This window comes from Equus przewalskii, chromosome 3, assembly GCF_037783145.1.
Source record: "Equus przewalskii isolate Varuska chromosome 3, EquPr2, whole genome shotgun sequence".
Classification (NCBI taxonomy): Eukaryota; Metazoa; Chordata; class Mammalia; order Perissodactyla; family Equidae; genus Equus; species Equus przewalskii.
This window is the reverse complement of record NC_091833.1, coordinates 80,462,541-80,482,039: the sequence shown is the minus strand read 5'-3', so window position 1 is coordinate 80,482,039 and position 19,499 is coordinate 80,462,541. Positions and strand designations below refer to the sequence as shown.

Here is a 19,499-nt window from a genome sequence, read left to right as displayed (position 1 = left end):
TGCTGAGTTGTCTAAACCTTGATTAGAAAACAAATACCATTTTTATTAAATGCTTATTAAAAGACAAAAATGAATATTTTAAAAATGTGAATCCTCATATTCCATTTTAGTTGTGACTTAACAAGATTAGCATTCTTAGTCATATGTCAGTTTTATAAATAGAGTTCTAATTCTTGCTCAGAGCAGATAACACTTCTTCATTTTATGCCTTGATTCAAGTGTAATTCTTAGTATCCCAAATGAGTAAAGAGAAATTATAACCTACTGTCATAATTACTTTGGACAATAGAGCCTAATTTACTTAATCGCTTTATTTTAGTTAATTTATAAGGACAGCCTATGAGACTGTCCTCAGTGGCATTGTTTGAGTATCTTTCCACAGAACTCAGCTGCAGCAGGATGAAAGGCACCATATTTCTTAGGTAAGGAATGCACAGATATGATAATATTTTACAATTTGTGTAATATTTTACATTTTACCAACAGTTTACACACACGTTATTCTTTTGATCCTTGTAGCTAACCGATGATATTTGATGATACTTGTTTTATTAGATTTACATCTAAGTGTTTCTTTTCTCTTTTTGGGGCGCAATGCAAAGGATATTGCATTTTTTATTTTGATTTCCATACATTCATTGCAGGTATATAGAAATACAGTTGATTTTTGTATATTAACCTTCCATCCTGTGACTTTAGTGAACTCAATATTTCTGTAAGTTGTTTTTTTAGTAGGTTCTTTGGGATTTACTATGTAAACAATCATGGAGACAGTTTTTCTTTCTTTCTAATCTAAATGCCTTTTATTTCCTTTTCTTGCTTATGGCACTGGCTAGAACTTCCAGCACTATGTTAAATGAGAGTGCTGAGAGCATATATCTTGCCTTGTTCCTTATCTTAGAGGGGAAACATTCAGTCTTTGACTATTAAGTATCGTGTTAGCTGTAGATTTTTTGTAGATGCTCTTTATCAGGTTGAAGTTCCCCCTTCTCCTCTTTTTATGAGAATTTGTATCATGAATATGTGTTGAATTTTGTCAGATGCTTTTTTGCTTCAATAAGTGTCATCATGTGATTTTTCTTCTTTATCTTGCTATTGTAGTGGATTGTATTGACTTTTCAAATATCGAACCAACTTTATATCCTGGATTAAACCCCACTTGATCATGATATCTAATTATTTTTTATATATCACTGAGTTCTATTTGCTAATATTTTGTTAAGGAGTTTTATGTCTATATTCATGAGGGATATTGGTCTGTAGTTTTCTTTTTTGATACTGTCTTTTTCTGGTTTTAGTATCAGGGTAATACTAGCTTCGTAAAATGAATTGGGATGTGTTCCCTCCTCTTCTGTTTTCTGGTAGAGAGTATGTAGAATTGATGTTAATTCTTCTTTTAACGTTTGGTACAATTTCCAAGTGAAACCATCTGGGCGTGAAGATTTCTTTTTTCGAGGGTTTTGGAATTATGAAATCAGTTTTCCTAATAATTGTATGGCCATTCAATTTATCTATTATGTATCAAATAAGTTGTGGTAGTTTGTACATTTTGAGGCATTAGTCTATTCATCTAAGTTGTCAAATTAGTGTGTGTAGGGTTGTTCATAGTGCTCCCTTATGATCCTTCTGATGTCTTCAGGGTCTGCAGTGATATCCCATTTCATTACTGAGATTGGTAATTTGTGTTTTCTCTCTTTTTTTTCTTTGTCAGGCTTGTCAATTTTATTGTCCTTTTGAAAGAACCAGCCCTTCATTTCATTGATTTTTCTCTATTTTTCTAATTTTCTATTTTGGGGTTTTGTTGTTTTCTGCTCTTTATTATTTCCTCTACTTGCTTTGAGTTTAACTCTTTTTTTCTAGGCTTTTGAAGTAGGAATTTGGATTATTAACTTAAGACTTTTTCTTCTTTCTAATTATGACCTACAGATTTTGATATTTTGTATTTTAATTTTTATTCAGTTCTCTGTATTTTAAAATTTCCATTGAGAAGTGTATTTAGTTTTCGAGTGATTTTCCTGTTATCCTTCTGTCATCTTTTAGTTATTGATTTCTAGTTTGATTGTATTATGATCAGAGAAAGTATTCTTTATAATTTCAGTTCTTTTTAAAGTGTTGACGTTTGCTTTATGGCCCGGGATACAGTCTATCTTGGTGTATATATTGTGGGCACCTAAAAGAATGTGTGTTCTGCTGTGATGAGTGGATTGTTCTCTAAATATCAAGTAGATCCTGTGGTTGATGGTGGTGTTGAATTCTTTTATATCTTTGCTGATTTTCTATCTATCAGTTGTTGACATGGGGATGTTGAAGTCTCCAACTATAGTTGTGGATTTGTGTCTTTCTCATTTCATTTCTTTACATTTTTCTTCACATATTTACAGCTCTGTTATTTGGTACATACACATTGAGGGTTGTTATATCTTCTTGGTAGTTTGACCATGTTATCATTAGATATTATCCCTCTTTGTCCCTTGCAATTTTCTTTTAAATTATCTGTTATTAATATAGCCACTCTTGCTTTCCTTTTGTATTGTTTGCATGGTATATCTTTTTCCGTCCCTTTGCTTTCCACCTCCCTGTTTTGTTGCATTTGAAGTGACTTTCTTGTAGACAAGCATAAGGGTAGGCCATGTTTTTTAATGCACTCTGCCAACTCTCTGTCTTATAAATGATGTAGGTAGACCATTTACATTTCATGTAATTATTGATATGTTTAGGTCTGCCACTTTAGTTGTTGTTTCCTGTTTGTTTCCTCTATTTTATTTTTCCTGCCTTCCTCTGGGTAGTTGAATGTTCTTTAGAGTTCCATTTTGACTTACCTAGTGTTTTTGAGTGTATATATTTGCACAGTTATTGGAGTGGTTGCATTACATTCAATTTTGTATACATAACTTACATAATATACATATCACAGTCTATTGGTGTTATCATTCTACCAGTTCAAGTCAAGTATATAAACCTTACTTTCCTTCATGTCCCTTTACCTTGCCCCATTTATAATTGTCTTAAATAGATCCTCTACATACATTTCCAACCACCTCTGTGTTACTTTTTCTTCACCCTTCATGTAATTTTGAAAATTCAAGGAGAGAGACAGCCTATTGTATTTGTCCATATTTTTACTTACCCTTTGCATATCTTCCTTTCTGATATTCTAAGGTTCCTTCTTTTTATCATTTCCTTTCTGTTTAGAGGGTTCATTTAGCCATTCTTTTGGGGTGGGTCTACTGGCCACAAATTCTCTTGGTTTTCTTTTGTCTGAGAATCTCTTGATTTTCCCTTAATTCTTGTAGGATATTTTCCCTGGGTATAGGACTCTGGGTTGACATTTCTTTTCTTGGGACTCTTGACAAATATTGTGACACTTTCTTCTGGCCTCTTTGGATTATGATGAAAATCCACTGTCATTAGAATTGTTTTTCCCCTATAGATTAGGTGTTATTTTTCTCTCTGATTTCGAGGATTTTTTCTTGTCTTTACTTTTCAGACGTTTGACTGTGATGTGTCTTGGTATGAGTTTCTTTGGATTTATCTTGTTTGGTGTTTGCTCAGCTTCTTGAAGCTGTAGGTTTATGTCTTTTGCCAAATGTGGGAAGTTTTCAGTCATTATTTCTCAGAGTACATTTTGTCCTCTCTTTCTCCTTTCCTTCCTGACTCTGATGACATGCAAATGTTAGGTCTTTTGTTATAGTCCCACATGTCCTTGAAGCTCTGTTCATTTGTTTTTTTCCATCTATTTTCTCTGTGTTGTTCAGATTGGGTAATTTCTTCTGTTCTATCTTCTAGTTCACTCATTTTTCTCTGTCCTCTCTGTTCTGCTGTTGAACTCAACCTTTGAGTTTTTTATTTTGGTTAATGTATCTTTCAATTGTAAAATTTCTGTTTGGTACTTTATATCTTCTATTTCTTTTCTGAGAGTTTCTATTTTTGCATGTTTCAAACACTCAGAATTACTCATTCAGTTTTATGATGACTACTTTAAAATATTTGTCAGATAATTCTAACATCTCTGTCATCTTAGTGTTGACATTTATTGATTCTCTTTTTTTGTTTAGTTTAAGATCTTCCTGGTTCTTGGTATGATGAGTTACTTTTCATTGAAATGTGGACGTTTTTTGAATTATGAGATTCTGGATCTTATTTAAACCTTCTCTTTTTTTTGAGGAAGATTAGCCCAGAGCTAACTGCTTCTAATCTTCCTCTTTTTGCTGAGGAAGACTGGCCCTGAGCTAACATCCATGCCCGTCTTCCTCTACTTTATATGTGGGACGCCTACTACAGCATGGCATGCCAAGCGGTGCCATGTCCGCACCCGGGATCTGAACTGCCGAACCCCAGGCTGCTGAAGTGGAATGTGTGCACTTAATTGCTGCGCGACCAGGCCGTCCCCTAAACCTTCTCTTTTATATTTCTTTCTCTGACACCACTTAGGGTTTTGATGGATTGGGGGTGGGGGCATTTTATTACTGCTAGATGAGAATAGAAGCCCAAGTTCTCTACTCAGACTCTGTTGACACCCAAGGGAGAGGGGCTAGCTGGGTGGAGGTAAGAGTTCTGACTCTCCATAAGGTCTCCACTCACACTGTGGTGGGGATGTCTTGTTACCACTGAGCAGTCATAAAACTAACTCTCCACTAGCCCTCTTCTGACACCAACCCAAGAAGAGGGGGAAGAGCACTTCATTCATTACTGCCTTCTCTGACACCTCCCTTGAGGGGTGTTGTGGTGCCTTGTCAAGCCTCACAAGGATAGAATTCTAGGCTACCCATTGGCCATTGTTGGCATGGGTGGGAGTAGGGCCACAGATTTTTCTGTGGTGTTTAGCTGGAGTAGAGCAGTTACTCTCTAAAAATTTTATTTCCTAGTCATTTGGCTGGAGAGAGCAGGGATTTTTTTCATACCCAATGGTGTTTCCAAGTTGCCGGTTTCTTCAGCTCCAATCTGGGTTATATGAGGGAAAATGAAAACCCTGGGAACTCATTACCATGTCATCCCTCAGGTTGCAAGGTCCCTAGGTGGTTTTTCTTTCTTCTCTCTACTCTTCAGAGTTATCTTATGTCTTTTTTATATATAGTACCGTTGTTTTAAATTATAGTTAAAGGGATAAATAGGGAAAAATACATCTATTCCATTTTTCCAAGTGAAAGTCTGAGATTCATATTTTTGAAAATTTCAGGAGACAACTATTTCCCTGGCATGACTATTAATAGTTAAAATGTTGGTCAGAAGTTTTTCTAGAGGAAACGATACTTTTTTACAAAGCCTATTTTCAAGATAGGATTTGGGTAAGCCATTCAAAAGATTATAGATATAGGGGCTGGCCCCGTGGCCAAGTGGTTAAGTTCACGCGCTCCGCTGCAGGCGGCCCAGTGTTTCGTTGGTTCGAATCCTGGGTGTGGACATGGCACTGCTCATCAAACCACGCTGAGGCGGCGTCCCGCATGCCACAGCTAGAAGGACCCACAACGAAGAATATACAACTATGTACTGGGGGGCTTTGGGGAGAAAAAGGAAAAAATAAAATCTTTAAAAAAAATTAAAAAAAAAAAAGATTATAGATATATTCCAATATTTATAAGTATGTCATGTGGAAATGAAACACTCTTAGCCTCATCAATATAATCTGCCTAATTACACCATACCTTTTACATCGGTCACCATAAGAAGGAAGCCTAGGACTCCTTGGTCATACTTCATCTACCAGATTGTCATTCACAGTGTCAGTGCATCTCTTAATCTGACTTCATTTCCATCTATCCCCAACTCCCCAGACTTCCAAAATACTCTTTGGAACTCATGCTCCTCCTCTGAACTTTACTCTTCTTTTTCCTACCTGAAAACTGCCTCTCTACCTAAATAAAACCCTGGTCAAAGGCTCCCAACTATGGTAAAAGCTAGGACTGAAGATGGCTTTTCTGGAATTGGTACTGGAAGGTCCAGACCCCACCCTTAGTAGCGAGAGTATTAGAGACATGGAGCCTTGGTTATCCGGTGAGCCTCCAGGAAGACAGTGAAACAACTTGGGTAGACACTGGTCTGGCAAGGGAGACATAGGTGGGACTGTAGAGAATGGAATTGAGAAAATGTTTTTATAGTCACTTATAGAAAAGGGAATATGGATTATATAAGGTAAAAAAAATCTGTGAAGTTCATGGGATTTGCAGTTCAGGGGTACTTGGGCCCTGTGGACAACTTCAGTTTTCTACCAGAGAAGACTGTAACAATTGTTAGAAACCAGGACATGTTGATTTGAGAGCTATTATTCTCAACTATGGCTCTACTTTAGAATCCCTTATGGAATTTTTTTAAAATCAAGTTTATTCAGGTGGAATTTTAAATGAATAATTTGAATTTCAGCAAAAGTATGCATTTATGTAACCACCTGCACAGTAAATTCATAGAACATTTTCACCAGCCCCAAAAGTTCTCTTGAACTCCTTTCCCAGTCATCCTCCCACCCCAGGGAAATAATCGGATCTGCTTTCTGTTATCATAAATTAGATTTGCCTTTTCTAGAATTTTATGTAAATGGAATTCTACAGTATGTCCTGTTTTGTGTCTGGCACTTGATTCACTCAGTATAACGTTTGAGAGTCATCCTTATTGTATCAGCAGTTTACTCCTTTTTATTGCTGAGTAGTATTCTGTGGTGTGGATATATCACAATTTGTTTACCCAGTCACCTGCTGTGGACATTTGAGCTGTGTCCGGTTGAGTGGAGTGTTCTATAAATGTCAGACCAACTTAATTGGTGGTGCTGCTCATGTCTTCTACTTCCTTTCTGATTTTCTTCCTATTTGTTTCATCAGTTACTGAGAAAGCAGCATTGAAGTGTCTGTTTTTTAATTTTTATTTAATTTTTTTTTATTTTTGAAGAAGATTAGCCCTGAGCTAACATCTGCTGCCAATCCTTTTCTTTTTGCTGAGGAATATTGGCACTGAGCTAACATGCATGCCCATCTTCCTCTATTTTATATGTGAGATGCCTGCCACAGCAGAGAACCCTGGCTGCCAAAGTGGAACATGCGAACTTAACCACTGCACCACAAGGCTGGCCCTGAAATGTCTAACTCTAATTTTGGACTTCCCCCCCCACACACACACCTTTGAGTTATGTCAGTTTGTTTCGTGTGTTTTGTATATCGATTTTGGGCTATACACAGATAGAGTTCTTATGTCCTTTTGCTGAATCAAGCCCTTTAACGTTATGAACTTTATCTCTGGTGGTAATCTTTTTTCCTGATATTATTATAGACAGTGCAGCTTTTTCATGATCAGTTTTATATGGTGTATCTTTTTCTGTCCTTTTAACCTACATCTTTATATCTAAAATGTGTTTCTTTTAGATGGCATGTTGCTCTTGCTTTTTGTCCATGGTGACAATCTTTACCTTTTTTTATTTTTATTTTTTGGTGAGGAAAATTGTCCCTGAGCTAACATCTGTGCCACTCTTCCTCTGTTTTGTATGTGGGACACCATCACAGCATGGCTTGTTGAGCAATGTGTAGGTCCGTGCCTGGGATCCGAACCCGCAAACCCCAGGCCACCAAAGCAGAGCACACAAACTTAACCACTACACCACCAGGCTGGCCCCAATCTTTACCTTTTAATTGGAGTGATTACTGTTCACATTAAATTCAGTTATCAGTATGGTCGGTTTAAAATCTACCATTTCATGGTTTGTTTTCTCTTTGTCCCTTCAGATCTTTGGTCCTTTTCCCCCTCCTCTTTCTTTTCTTTCTTTTGGAATAGCTGAGTACTTTTTTTTTTTTTTGCTGAGGAAGGTTAGCCCTGAGCTAACATCTGTGCCAGTCTTCCTCTATTTTATATGTGGGCTGCCGCCACAGCATGACTGAGATGGTGTAGATCTCTGCCTGGGATCTGAACCCATGAAACTGGGCCACCGAAGCAGAATGCACTGAACTTAACCACTACACCTTGGAGCCGGCCCCATGGAATAGCTGAGTACTTTTTAACATTCCATTTTATTTTCACTCTTTGCTTATTTTCTACATATTTCTTATTGTTTTGCTTTTTATTAAGTGGTTGCTCTAGAGTGTGCAGTGTGCATATCTAACTTACTACAGTTTACCTTCAAGTAATATGCCACTTCTCTTAAGATGTAAGAGCCTTGTGGCAGTATGTTTTCATTCCTCCCCGTTCTTTGTGCTACATTTGTCATTTATTTTAACTCTACATATGTATTAAATCCCAAAGTACGTTTTTATTATTTTTATTTTAAATAGTTAATTATCTTTTAGTGAAACTTAAAAATGATTTGTTAAAGATCTTTTATGTTTCCCAACATATTTACCATTCCTGGTACTACTTATTGCTGTATGTAGATCAGGGTTGCCCTTTAGTATCACTTTCCTTCTACTTGAAGAACTTCCTTTAACATTACTTTTAGTGAAGGACTGTTGGCAACGGATTTTCTCAGCTTTTGTTTGTCTTTAAAAGTCTTTATTTTTATTTTAGTTTTGAAAGATAATTTTGCTAGATATATATAACTTTAGATTGACGGGCTTTTAAGTACATTAACAGTGTTATTCCATTGTCTTTGATTTACCTCATTTCTGTTGAGAAGTCTATGATACTTTATCTTTGTTCTTCTGTTAAAAAAATCTGGGGCCGGCCCGGTGGCGCAGCAGTTAAGTTCGCACGTTCCGCTTCTCTGCGGCCCAGGGTTTGCTGGTTCGGATCTCAGGTACGGACATGGCACTGCTTGGCAGGCCATGCTATGGTAGGCGTCCCATGTATAAAGTAGAGGAAGATGGGCACGATGTTACCTCAGGGCCAGGCTTCCTCAGCAAAAAAGAGAAGGACTGGCAGTAGTTAGCTCAGGGCTAATCTTCACCCAAAAAAAGAAAATTAAGATTTTTTAATTAGTCACTTTTAGAAATTTGATCATGATGTTCCTTGGTATGATGTTCCCTGTGTTGGCCCTACTTGGGGTCTTTTTCCCTTCTTGGGGTGTTTTTGAACTACTTAGATATGTGAGTTCATTATAGTTATCATCAAATTTGGAAAATTTTCTGCCATTCTTCCTTCAAGTCATTTCTGTCCCATTCATACTCCCCCCTGCTCCATCTGGGACTCCGGTTGCTTATATTAGACCACATGATATTGACCTGTAGGTCAGAGGCTTTACTGTTTTATTTTTGAATCTTTTTGTTTTCTATATGCTTTAGTTTGGAAAATTCTTATTGTTAGGTCTTCAGGTGCCTCTTCTTCTGTAGCATCTAAACTGCTAATAATTGCCATCTAGTGAACTTAGCATTTTGCATATATGGTAAGCTTTTCATCTTTCAAAGTTTTATCCAGTTCTTTTGAAAGTCTTTTATTTCTCATCTCTTTTATGTTTATACTTTTGTTTATATCCCTAAGCATATATGTAATAGTTCTTTTAAAGTCTTTGCCTGCTAATCCAGTCGTCTCTTTGACTTCCTGATCGTTTCTGTTGACTAATTTTTATCCTGATTTTAGTTATGATTTTTCTATTTCTTTATATGTCTACTAATTTTTTATTGGATAGTGGACATTGTGCAGTTTTATGTTGTTCTTTGCTAGATGTTATCTTTTAAATAGTGTTGTGGCAAGCACTTGTTTATGAATTAGTTTGATTCTTTATAGCAGGGATCAGCAAACACTTTCTTAAAGGGCCAGATAGTAAATATTTTAGGATTGTGGGTAATATGGTCTCTGTTGTAACTCCTCAACTCTGCTTTTATAGCTGGAAAGCAACCATAGACGATAAATAAACACATGGGTGTTGCTATGTTCTTATAAAGCTTTATTTATAAAAACAGTTGAGGGGCCAGCCCCATGGCCAAGTGGTTAAGTTCGCGCGCTCCACTTCAGCAGCCCAGGGTTTCGTTGATTCGGATCCTGGGTGTGGACATGGCACCGTTCATTAGGCCATGCTGAGGCAGCGTCCCACATGCCACAACTAGAAGGACCCACAACTAGAATATACAACTATGTACTGGGGGGCTTTGTATAGAAAAAGCAGGGGAAAAAAAAAGATTGGCAATAGTTGTTAGCTCAGGTGCCAATCTTTAAAAAAAAAAGTTGATTTGCCCATAGGTGGTAGTTTGCTGACCCCTGCTTTAGAGGCTTATTTTTAAGTTTTTAGAGTAGCTTTATTCTAGGGCAAGTTTATTCCTTTTGGGGTGTTTCTTGATTGCCCTGTGTGTTTGGCAAGGATTCTCTTCTCTTGCTGGTTGAAACTCAGATGTCTTTTAGTCCTGTATGAGCTTTGGAAACTGTTGAGTTTACAGTGCTCCAGTCCTCCTTTGCCCAGTTTCATAGAGCTTTACTCGGTACATGCACAGTTCAATAGTCAACAAAGAGTCAAGCAGACCCCTAAGCTGAGTTATAGAGGTCTTCTGGAGCAACTCCCTCCTTCAAGGTACTCCACCTCTCAAATTCCAATTTTTGTCTTCTCACCTCAGCAAGATAACTAAGATCTGTTCCAGATCCTCCTCCTTACTCTGTAGTCCAAAAAGTATCTCCAGACTCCCCACCTGACCCCCCACAAAAGCCAGAGTGCTCATAGGACTCACCACATTTATTTTCCTTCTCTCAGGGATTATAGTCCTGTACTGCCTGTTGTCCAGTATTTGAAAACTGTTTTATATATTTTGTCCAGTTTTATAGCTCCTTCCCAGTTTTGCCATCATGGCTAGAAGCGCCTATGGTGGTTTTAAAAGAAATATCCGAGTTCCATTTCAGACTAGATTCTCGAACGGTGGTGCCTGGGCTTCTGTGTATATTTTAAAAGCCCCTCAGGATTCTGACACACAGTCAGGTTTGAGAATCATGGCTCTAGAGGTTTGGGAGTCAAGCAGAGATGATTTGAGCTCATCAGGTACTGGGACCTAGTATATCTTATGTACAGAGGTGCTGACAATTGGGACTTTGATCAGACAGAAAGCAGGGAAGATCAGTTGGGAAGGAAGGAGGCTATGTACAAAAAAATCTCATTAAAAGGAAAGTAGGAGATGAATTTCCCCTATTTTTCAGTTTTGAAGCTAAAGCTTATCCTCTTGTCTTCCAGACACCGGGTAAAAATAGTGGCCAGATTCATCCATTCTTTCCTATTCTATTCCCTACTGTGGTAGACTTTACTGTTACTTACATCCTTTAGACGGATTAGTAGAAATGAGGAGGATGGAGTTGTGTATAATAATCCATTTCTGTGGTCTTAGGACAAAGTCCCTGGCCCAAGCTTTCCCCCCCTTCACATCCTCCCCAAACTAATGGAGTTTGGGAAAGAATAGGGTGACCTCTTTCTGCCTCTGATCCGTTTCTTCCCCACTCTGTCCCCTCTCACCCCCATTCTCTCTGAACCCCACCCGAGAGTTCTTTGTTAGATAAAGCATGTTACAGTAATATTTTTTATTTACATTGTCTGTAGCCATCCACGGGCATTTGGAGAAACTAAACTTGATGCTCTTTCAGAAGTGATTTATCCAAACAGAATAAACAGGGAAGGATGAATGTGTTTCCTGGGAGATATGAGCTTATAATGCTAAGGGACCACCACAATAATAAAATTTATTTGAAGTCTTATTTTGGCTTAAAAGTTAATGCAAATTGTACTTTTTATTCTTTCATGTATCAGTATTTGTTTAATATGCGTGTCTTAGAGCCAACCCTGGTGACCTCTATTGGTTAAAGTCCGGTGCTTTCACCGCTTCAGTGACCCGGGTTCATTTCCCAGGCAGGGAACCACACCACCCATCTGTCAGTTGCCATGCTGTGACAGCAGTTCACATAGAAGAACTAGAAGGACTTACAACTAGGATATACAGCCATGCACTGGGGCTTTGGGGAGGAGGAACAAAAGAAAAACAGGAATATTGGCAACAGATGTTAGCTCAGGGTGAATCTTGCCCTGCAAAAAAAAAAAAAGTGTTTTAACTTACTACTTAGTAGAATTGACATTCCAGAAAAATGTACCGCCTTTAGCCTGTGACTTCATGTACCTCTTGATATGCCCCTGGGTTTCTAACTTTCCTGCTTGGTGAAGCACAACAGTAGAAGCAGTCTATTTAAAAAATAATTTTTAGTTTCTAAATTTTAAGTACACTGTAGGTGATATAGGACTTGGAGGCACACCCACCAGATACTTGATACGTTTTGTTTTTTTGCATATTCTTTTTTTTTTTTCCCTAAGATTTTATTTTTCCTTTTTCTCTCCAAAGCTCCCAGGTACATAGTAGTGTATTTTTGGTTGTGGGTCCTTCTAGTTGTGGCATGTGGGACGCAGCCTCAGCACAGCCTGATGAGCGGTGCCATGTCCATGCCCAGGATCCGAACCAGTGAAACCCTGGTCCGCTGAAGCACAGCGCGCGAACTCAACCACCCGGCCACGGGGCCGGCCCCACTTGATGCATATTTACATGAATGTTTCTTTGAAGGGAAAGTGTGTTTCGGATTCTAGTCAACCATCTGATAGTTGACCCTTTTTTTAACCTTTAGAATATGGCCAGGTTAGTTGCTAGTGAAACAGAATCCTGCAGTTCCTTTTCTCTTCTGGTATAGTGGATTCCTAGCTGGCCTAGTTAAAACACTGTTGTCAAGGATAGTTGCAATCCTCTGAGTAAGCACTTGGTTATTTAGGACTTACCAATTTTTTTTTTAAGCCCAGAAATATTCTTTATTCCTTGCATTTCTATAGAGTGAGTTTTCATGAATACAGATGTACTGGTGCCCAGTCATCAAGTGTAACATAAAGCAGTGGTTTAACTTATACTTGGTTTTCACTGAAAACATTGATTTTTCTTTGCCATTTGCAGTACCTTCTCCAGGCAAATTCCGCTCCCCTGCAGCACCGTCTCCTTTGGCTCTCCGGCAACCAGTAAAAGCATTTAGTAACCATGGCTCTGGTTCTCCTGGTAGCCAAGAAACAACACAGCTCACACACGCCACCTCCTCACCTGGACCTCCCATGGTTCAGAACACAGTCCCAGCAAATCCTCCCAGCAATATCAACAGCACTACTCTAACCAGACCTGCAGGGACAACCGCGATGAGAAGTGGCTTGCCCAGACCCAGTGCCCCTTCTGCTGGGGGTATACCAGTGCCTCGCAGCAAACTTGCACAGCCTGTTCGCAGGTAAGTGGCAAATGCTCTCTTTCAACATTCTTGAGCATAGGAAAGTGAGTAGACTGCAATTACCCTCATCTCTGCATTTGGTAGTGAACATAGCAGGTCCTAATGGGTTCCCACTAGAGTCTTAGTACAATTTGAATAAAACATTACTTAATTGTTTTAAAGAAATCCTCACTTGAAGTATTCAAGTATTATGCCACTTTGATTCAGATTAAATTTGCCCAGATACCTAATATGATTAAGCATCTCAGAAAACTCCTAGAAAATCGTTAAAACCACTCAATTTGGTTGTGATGTTTGTTCATTTTGAATATAATGATATTCAATAAAGATAATAAAAGTATATTAAAACCTAGAATGAGATTTAAGATAACACTTCTAGCTACCAAGTCTAGAGCTACCAATCTACCTGGCATGTAATCCAGGAGGGTGGTTTTCAAATCTTGCTACAATTAAGAATCTTCTCTAGAATTTATGTAAGTATATAGAGGCCTAAGTTTTACCCCCAGAGAGTAGATCTGATATGAGGCCCAGAATCTGTTAGTATGCTGGTTTTTGTCTGTTTGTTTGATATTCGGGTGATTCTGAGCCCAGCCAGGTTGGGAACCATGCATCTGTAATCTTTATCTACTTTCAGGAATGTGATTGCCACCATCAGTAAACTTATGGGTCAAATATAATTAAACTTTATTTATCTACATGAAAATAAATTCTTTCTTCCCATAGGCATTTAAAATTATCTCTACTACTTTTATTCTAAGATAAACATAGTACATTTCTGAATTCAGTAGTAGAGTACAACAGCTTTTTGTTATGCACTATGCTAATTGGCTTATACATACCTTATTTAATTTTTACAATAATATTAAACATGTAGGTACTGTTGTTATTCCTATTTTTCAGAGGAGAATGTTGAAATTTAACGAGGTTATGTAATTTGCCAAAGACTACACAACTAGTAAGACCTTCAGTTCCAAGTATGTCTGACTAAAAAGTCCTTTTTTTTGGAGGAAGATTAGCCCTGAGCTAACATCTGTGTTCATCTTCCTCTATTTTATATGTGGGATGCCTACCACAGCATGGCTTTTGCCAAGCGGTGCCATGTCCACACCCGGGATCCGAACCAGCAAACCCCAGGCCGCTGAGAAGCGGAACGTGCGCACTTAACTGCTGTGCCACCGGGCCAGCCCCTAAAAAGTCCTTTTAGGTGCTGTCCCATTCTGTCTCTCTAGTCATGGTGACACTAAGCCTTTTATCACATTCATCACTCTGCCCCTCAAATAAGTGAAGTTGGTGATCCATGTGGTTGGAAAAGATGAGAGAATTTTTTCCTTTCTTTTACTCCAGTAGCTGTGTTAACAAAAGAGGTGGAGTCAGGTGGTGCCCAGTGAAACTTGACAGTTGTGGAAATGCTGAGTGTTGGAGGGTTGGGTTGTACTAATAGCTGTTTAGAACTTTGATCTCAGTGGTCCCCTGAAACAGGCTTCACTGGATCGTGATGCTACCAGCAAAGTAATTAATATATATGGGAGATAATATGATAATGTTTCCTAAAGCCTTGCAAATCACTTTATAAAATTGCTTTATTTCAGATCCTTGCCAGCTCCTAAAACCTATGGTAGCATGAAAGATGACAGTTGGAAAGATGGCTGTTATTGACCAGCAAAGACAAGAATGCAGAGGTCCACAGCTTCATGGATACCCGATACCCCTTCACCAGGCTAAAAGACAACTTTTATATGCAGACTGTTCAGATAAGACTCTTGGGATTTATAAAATCCCAGCCCTCTCTGTCTTGATTAGCACAAACTGACAGAGATGATCAAGCAGCACTTTAATGACATTTAACATCAGATGTGTTTGGTAATCATACAATCACTCTCTATGGAATCACTTTTAGTTTTGTTTAATGGAAACTAAGTTGATTTTTAAATATTTGACAGAGGCCAATATCTGGGCAAAAAACTAATGGATGCCAAAGAGAAATGCCCATTTGTAAATGAGAGAGTACCTTTGTGCACAAGAAAATGGTGAATTCAAGCTATCCAAAACTTCACGTTCAACCTAATTTACTGTATGAATAGTATCAATAAATATTTGTGTTAATGAGAACCAATATTCTGACTAATTATCTAAAATGTTTCACTAGTACTCCAAGAAACTAGATTGAGATGGAGGTGGGGGAGCGGAAAGAAACCTGGGCTAGAGATTTAAAACATGATACCTAAATTTGGGAGAATTCTATAAATTATTTTTGCAGATTCATTGGAAAAATTGTCGTTTTGTTTAATCTTAAGTTTTGGATGTAGCTCACATATCACCACCACCAGATAGTGTTATGCTGTGCATCCATCATGTTGCATTGACACATCGGACTTCTGTGTGTTTGTTTTGATTGCCAAAAGGGCTTGATATCAGTTGTACAATCTTTCTAAACTTTATAGCTCCTGGCTCAGGAAAGATAGCCTTTGCTATTGAAGCCAACTTCTTCACATGCTGTTATCTGTAGCAGAACCTAAGAGATCTTGTTTTTATTGGCAGGTTTCCATGATGGGAAAAAGCAAGTAGTATGTGTCTTTATTCTTGATATAAATAACGCCACCTCAGTGCTTACAACCTGGAACAAAACCATACAGTGAAAGAGCAGGGGAAATCTATGCACTTAACTTACGAAATCTCTGGTAATGACAGTTGTATTGTTACTATTAATTGACACAACGGTCTGTTGTATGGTAGGAAAATGTAGCCTGCTGAATCCTACTTAAGTTGATCCACTTTAAACTGAGTAACTGTATAAAACATCCTTTGAAAATACTGTCCCTTTTGACTTAGATTCTGCCTTTCATCAGTTTTGGCATTTTTGGTAACAGATGAAACCTACTACATGCGACTCTAACCTGTTAAATACTTGCTCTCTAATGGCCCTTATGTATATCCTAGAAATCACTTGTTTCGGTTTTATTAGACAATTACCAGACTAAAATTTCCTTCTGCAGCAGGCTTCTCATTTTTCATAGTGAAGTCTGTTTTAAAATATTTAATTTGAACAGCTCTAAAATATTCCCAATCAGGTCACCTAAAGGATTTTAGAGATTTGAACATAAGTTCTTTTCCTATCAGTCAAAGACATTCTGTAAGTTGGCAAAGGAAACTGAGAGAGAAATGGGAAGCTTGATATTCAGAATCACATTGAGGTTGATAGGTTGAGAGAATGATAAAACTTTTACAGCCAAGCCCCCTGTTCTGCCATGACTGACACTGTGGTATCTTTATTAGCTTGACCAATAGGGAGTCAGTCAGCACAGCAGCTGGAGACTGATACTGCCAGCGCTAATGTATTTTGGTGTATAATGCAAGGAAGACATTTTATCCTTGAGTTTGAGGGTGAATGGGTGTGGGTCAGGAAAGGATGGCACCAGCATTCCACATGATGATGAACTAAGAAAATGTTGCTTTTCAGAGGAACATAAAGAAAGCATCTGCTTCAGGTAGGGGGGTATCTCATGTAAAAATTTAAGTGAAAGAAAGAATTAGCCACTGTCTCTTTTTAAAACAACATGTACACAAAACAAAATAAGTCTCAGTTTTCAGTGCAACGTTGCAAAAAAAATGCTGCAATCTAATAATTAAAAAGAATTTTAACTCTATTATGAAAAACCCATTACATTTTTAAGTTAGGTTTTCAGTTTCAAAAGGAGTATTCAGGTTATTTAACTTTGTTTTTAAATGGCTGCATCAGAAAAAAAAAGTCTATTTTTTTTAATTAAAATATTTCATCACTTGTTAAAAGAATATTTGGATCTGAGTAGGGTAAAGTATTATTTTACCTGCTGTTGTACTACCACAGACTATTGGCTTTTAGTTTCCTAAAGAGAAAAATTGCCTTTTTACTAGAAAGCCTTTGTGTATTGCCAATTTTTCTGTTTGGGAAAATCTAAGGATTCACTGTGGTTAGTTTTACAGAAGAAATGTGGATTTGATAAACTAGTGCCTATGATTTTAACTTATGTTTGATATATAGTAGTAAGGGTTTTATGAATGTTGATTATTTTTTTGTGCCAACAGCCCAGAGTTGTCACTTATATGTAAGCAGAAAGCTATGAGCTCTGCTTCCAAAGTTATTTAATTTTCTCAGTGTTTGAATGTTATTTTTTTGTGTGTTAATAAAAGTGTAAAGAATTGGAAAAAATATAAATATTCTTAACTCAAGCATTTGCTGGATCATTTTTCTACAAAACTTGTTTGTATAATATAAACACTCTCTGAAGAGTTGACTCTTTTCAGTTTTCATACCCTGGAAATCACATTTTGTAAAACTAGGGACCATTCATAATAGTCAGATACTTTTTAAAATTATTATCTCAATACATCACTTTTATAAAAAAAGTTTTTTTGGAAAGGAAATTAGATACATATGTGTCCCCAGATGTTTGTGTAACTCTAGAATGATCTAGATGTGTATGTTTAACTTTTTATTGAATGTACAGGCGTCCATTTTTGCCATTACGCATGGTCCTTTTAGATCACATGAAGTTTGATTTACAAACATTTCTATAGCCGAACTTGTATGTGTGGTTGCCTCCTTAATAAACAGCCTGACCATAATGTTTATTATTAAATTTATATTTGTTTTTTAAGTGTTTTATTAATTTCTGGCTATAAGATTGCCCCCCACCCTCCAGTTGCCCACAATTGGTTTTAATAAATTTCTCTTGTGATTTTTTTAAACACGCAAACCCAAATCATGTTGCCCTTTCAGACTCGATCTTCATGAGGTTGGAATATATCATGTTATATTCTCTCCATCCTGGTTATTTCATATGTGGATTACTTGGAGTAAATTTATAGTTTACTCAAAACTGGTGTGTTCCTGGAACTTTTTCACCTGTTTGAATTGATACCTAGTTAGAAAAAGCTAACATATATAAAACAAGCAAAAAGCCATTACATAAGAGTTTCCAAGAGGAAAAATTAATGCAGTTTCAAGCCAAATATGAATATTTAGTTGATCATGTGCATCTTTTCTCTTATGGATGAATGGGAAAAGTCAAGAATTGTACACTGTTTAATTGTTCCCAACATTCCGTTTGGAAGTTTTTACTGTCCTCCGTGTAATTAGTCTCACTGATGAGGCATAGAGAAATGACATCATGTTTGAATTTTTCTCCCAAGCCCAACCTAAAAACTTTTAAGAACCATTTAAAATGTCACTATTCTTCTAAGTCAATTAATAGAAGTTAACTTAAACTTGTAATATACATAGTGCAACAGGAAAACCCATGTTCTTGTAAAGTATTTGCTGTATCAAAGTTTAGCTTTGAGTTACAAAAGCAGAATAAATGATAGAGAAACCACCCTGGAGGGAGGTAGTGAACAGGATATTCATATGAGCATGAAACGGCAGTTAGCAGCCCTTAATGTATTTTGAATGATCCTAAATATAAATCAACCACTCTCATTACTAGTCTGAAGATGGAACAGATTTCACTTATGGGCCTTACTTAATACAACTTGGTTAAAACTGTGTTAAGTGCATGGCAATTTTTAGAGCAATTCTTTATCTACACTGGGTAACTTTAATATTTTTTCTTTAAACAGAAGAAAGAATCAGAAAATAAAGCTTGATCCCACATTTTACCTTGGGATCCCACAATCCCATCATCCAGAAATAAATATTTATGTGCTGACCCGACATGATTATAAAATATTAAATGAAAGAGTAGAAAGTCTCTGTTCAAGATGAGAAACTATTTTTCACTTACAATGCTGACATGAGTTTGCTTGTGAACAGAGGTATACATTAACTGCTATTGACACACGTCTTTCAATTCCTGATTGCAGATATTCGTTGATTTATTTTTACCAGTCATGTTGTTTATATCTTTATAACATTAATTGATTTTCCTTATGAAAAATTGTTTTTTATTGAAAACCAAATTATATAGAAGAAAAAGCACTTAATGTCATAGGTACTCGACCACTTAAATTTGAGGATATTGTCTTTTTATTTTCTTATGAAATTAGGATCATAGTCATAGTTGACAGTGTAACTTTTTCTGGACTCTGACGTCACTGATGACTGCTATGATTTAGGTGAATTCTGCAAAAAAAAAAAAAACTTCCAGAAAGAGTATACAAACATCAATCTTTACCAAGCCTGTATTATCATAGTTCTTTATATAGTATCTCTTATTGATACTTGAACTGCTCCACAGGGTCTACCAAGCCATGAATTGACAGTATTGATTAATACAATTCCAGTTTTAAAACAAATTACCTTTGAAGAAATAATAGACAACCAAATAAAGAATCAAGATACTCTATATTAGGGTTCTCAAACTTTAGAATCACCCGACAGGTTGTTGAAACACAGATTTCTG

At 37.0% G+C, this 19,499-nt stretch overlaps 1 protein-coding gene across 2 annotated transcripts in view; it reads left to right on the top strand.

The window, feature by feature from the left end:
- The window catches only part of SLAIN2 (SLAIN motif family member 2), an 84,792-nt gene extending 67,036 nt beyond the window's left edge, over positions 1-17,756 (top strand). For both annotated transcript variants that reach the window (XM_008521629.2, XM_070615011.1), the window contains 2 exons: positions 12,804-13,122; positions 14,712-17,756. In XM_008521629.2, coding sequence (XP_008519851.2) covers positions 12,804-13,122; positions 14,712-14,778 — 386 coding nt within the window. In that variant the 3' untranslated portion in view covers positions 14,779-17,756. The remainder of the gene's footprint in view (positions 1-12,803; positions 13,123-14,711) is intronic.
- The last annotated feature ends 1,743 nt before the right edge of the window (positions 17,757-19,499 follow it).